The sequence below is a fragment of the Brassica napus genome, chromosome A5 (assembly GCF_020379485.1).
Source record: "Brassica napus cultivar Da-Ae chromosome A5, Da-Ae, whole genome shotgun sequence".
NCBI classification, from domain to species: Eukaryota; Viridiplantae; Streptophyta; class Magnoliopsida; order Brassicales; family Brassicaceae; genus Brassica; species Brassica napus.
This window is the reverse complement of record NC_063438.1, coordinates 810,689-814,021: the sequence shown is the minus strand read 5'-3', so window position 1 is coordinate 814,021 and position 3,333 is coordinate 810,689. Positions and strand designations below refer to the sequence as shown.

The 3,333-nt window shown below is 35.6% G+C and overlaps 1 protein-coding gene across 1 annotated transcript; it reads left to right on the top strand.

Moving 5' to 3' along the window:
- Window positions 1-3,117, top strand: LOC106450482 (rho GTPase-activating protein 3-like). Its single transcript, XM_013892148.3, has 5 exons — window positions 1-657; window positions 1,755-1,875; window positions 1,965-2,084; window positions 2,168-2,398; window positions 2,479-3,117. The coding sequence occupies exons 1-5, from the start codon at window positions 233-235 to the stop codon at window positions 2,920-2,922; spliced, it is 1,341 nt and encodes a 446-aa protein (XP_013747602.2). The 5' UTR covers window positions 1-232; the 3' UTR covers window positions 2,923-3,117.
- The last annotated feature ends 216 nt before the right edge of the window (window positions 3,118-3,333 follow it).

Sequence of the window (3,333 nt, the reverse complement as noted above, 5' to 3'; positions counted from 1 at the left end):
TAAATACAGATCCCAAAAACAAAAACACATAGGTAAAATAAGAAAAAGATTCGTCCCTTTGTTCCTACGCGATTATCTGTAAATTTTCGTTCGTTTTCTCGCATTATCTTTCTCACCAAATGGTCCCTTATATCCCACTCTCTCTCTCTCTCACATTCAAAGCTTCATCTTCTGTTTAACTCCACCGTTAATATTACATTCTCTCATTTTCTCCGAGCAGACCGAAAGAACTATGACAAACTTCTCCCGATCAAAGTCCACCGGAACTACTAAGTTTCCGGATGTCAAAACAACCCGACCCGGTCCAGACATATATGAGAATATCCACCACGATGACTACGACTACGAAGAAGAACATAGCACTACGAGCACAGACTACTACGACGTATCCACGCCGTTGAGCTCACATGGGTCGAGATCTGGACCCGGGTCGGGTCAATACACGATCCTCGACATTTTTGCGGCGGTGCTGAAGAAGTCGCTTGTAATGTCTTGTACTATGGAGAGAGGGGATGATGATGTGGCGGCGTCTATGGATATAGGTTGGCCTACGGAGGTTAAGCACGTTAGTCACGTTACTTTCGACCGGTTTAGTGGTTTTCTCGGTCTTCCCTCTGAGCTCGAACCGGAGGTCCCTCCTCAAGCTCCTAGCGCCAGGTCCGTTAATTATTATTTATTACCACAAAAGATTATATAAAGTAAAGTTTCAAAACAAAAAGATTATATAAAGTACTTTGAACTCAATTATGAGATTTTCTTTGAGATATTATTTTATATATCTCTTGAAAAAAATAATATATATATATATATATATATATCTTGAAAATATATTTATTATTTCGTAGCTGGAAATCTGCACTTGGCATGTTACTGTGTTGGATAGAATCATTAAGATGGTTGTTGCTTAGATTAAATGCATGAATACGACATGCGTTAGTTCATAGAAGAAGATTCTCTTGCTTTTTAAAAAAAAAAAATACTACAAGATTAATCAAGATGAAATTTTTTAAGAACCGTATATTCTATTCTATAGAATAGGTTTTTGATGATTTAGCTTATGGGCTTTCACTAGATTGATTTGTATCCTGAAAAATACATGTATAAACAAAAACCATATTACATAAAAAATTGACCAAATAATAATAATAAATTCTTCCATGGCTTATTTTCCAATAAATGCGTCTAAGAATATTTTATTGATAGATACCCAATAGGTACCTACATTATTAGTTAAAAAGATAAAATTGGCAAAATATAAAAAAGGAAAAAGGAGAATGTTTTTAATTTGTTTAGATAATAAATTTAAATCAAATAATATTTTTTTATTAAAATATTAATATTATTGTTTAAATATCAAGTTGAACGAAAATGTTAGAGAACAAAAATTATGATTTGGCCTAATCAATAAAAGCATTGTAGAAAATCCAATCCATACGGCACAAATGTATTTTCTTTGTAATTATATTAGTCATTATATTTATGGAGCTCTACAAATTGGGGGCCACGTAATTTGTTTTTAAGGAGTATTGGTAGGAACTTGTAGATTGTCAGTAGATAGATTTGAGAAGGACTAAAGAGATTAGTTGTTTTCTACTGATAGAACTTGGATGTGTTTGTAAATGCTTTGACTTTATCATCAACTTTGTGAGTTCATTAATGTTCGTATAAAAAACGTTTTTAACAATCAAATTATGGATTCTGACTAAATTTGGTTTGTCTAAACATCATAGTATTTTATTCCTTCTATTTTTCAGTGTGAGTGTGTTTGGAGTATCAGCAAAGTCGATGCAATGCTCTTACGACAACAGGGGAAATAGCATCCCAACGATCCTTCTCAGGATGCAGAAACGCCTTTATAGTGAAGGAGGTCTCAAAGTAAGCCTCTACTCTCTTTTGTAAAAATTAAGATTACTTTCGGATCAAAAGAATTCTGATATTATGTGTGATTGTTTTGTTGCCCTAAGGCAGAAGGAATATTCCGAATAAATCCAGACAATGGCAAAGAAGAGCATGTCCGAAAGCAGCTAAACCGCGGTGTAATACCACGTGGAATTGATGTCCATTGCTTGGCGGGTTTAATAAAGGTGTAAAAAAGAACAATTTATCTCGTTTATCCTATATTAATTTAGCTAGGTTCGAAGGTTTGATCTTCTTTTTGTTGAATCAGGCCTGGTTTAGGGAGCTACCAACAGGAGTTCTTGATGTGTTGACACCAGAGCAAGTGATGAAATGTAACACAGAAGATGACTGTAACAAGCTCGTGACTCTTCTTCCTCCGGTTGAATCTGCGCTTCTTGATTGGGCCATCGGTTTAATGGCTGACGTTGTGGAGCATGAACAGTTTAACAAAATGAATGCTCGCAACGTAGCTATGGTTTTCGCACCAAACATGACCCAAGTCAGTAAACAAAATGCTTTTCCCGTTAATGAAGGCTTTTGATGTTTCAAAACTCTCATGAAAATGTTTTGTTATTGTAGATGGCAGATCCATTAACCGCATTGATCCACGCGGTACAAGTGATGAATTTTCTCAAGACTTTGATCTTAATGACCCTTAAAGAGAGGGAAAACGCAGATGCCAAAGCAAGGTGGATAGAGAAACAAACATCAGATCCATCAGAAGAATGGGAACAACAACACTCTGAGATATTAGCCCCTGAGAAACCCAACCATAACCCTAAGTTCTTGAGAGTGGCTACTCTTTGTAGGCTAGAAGCTGACAATGAAGAAAAGTTTTGGAACACTGAGAAGAGAAACGATCATAAAGATACAACTGAAAGTACTGGAACTGTTCAGAGGCTGTGTAAGCATCCATTGTTTAAGTCAAGCAGATCGACAAAGAAACCTCTTGTAAGTAATCACGATGAAGGAAGAAGAGGACGGGATGCTTGGGGCTCACGTCTCTCTTCTTTGCCTTGGTAAATTCTAATTACTATACCTCCCGTTCGTTCCTTTTTCTGCTTTTGAGAGTGTAAAAAATGTATTGTGAAGTATGATTATAGGTGTTAGTTGTTTGAACTCTTAGTTCATTCATACGGCTGTATTTGAGCTTGATTCATCTTAAAATTGAACAGAACAAAACCGAAGCCTTGACTAATATGCATGTGATACATTATATTTGGTCGGATCTTTTTAACAGTTATTCTTTTTCTAGAGAAAATAGTCAAAATACTAATCTGTTCCATTAAAATCATTGGCGAGAGGGGAACTGGGAGTGGGTTTCTTATTACCTTGGTCTTTCAACCCACATATGATGTCTATTCTATTAGATTATTACAAATTTCAGTAAAAAAAAATCCAAGAATGTTAGTCTCTTTCAACTTCAACCCTATC

Coding starts and splice junctions, on each gene's coding strand:
- LOC106450482 (XM_013892148.3), top strand. CDS start 233: ATGACAAACTTCTCCCGATCAAAGTCCACCGGAACTACTAAGTTTCCG. Junction 1,876..1,964: donor ATAGTGAAGGAGGTCTCAAA/GTAAGCCTCTAC, acceptor TGTTGCCCTAAG/GCAGAAGGAATATTCCGAAT. Junction 2,399..2,478: donor TCGCACCAAACATGACCCAA/GTCAGTAAACAA, acceptor TTGTTATTGTAG/ATGGCAGATCCATTAACCGC.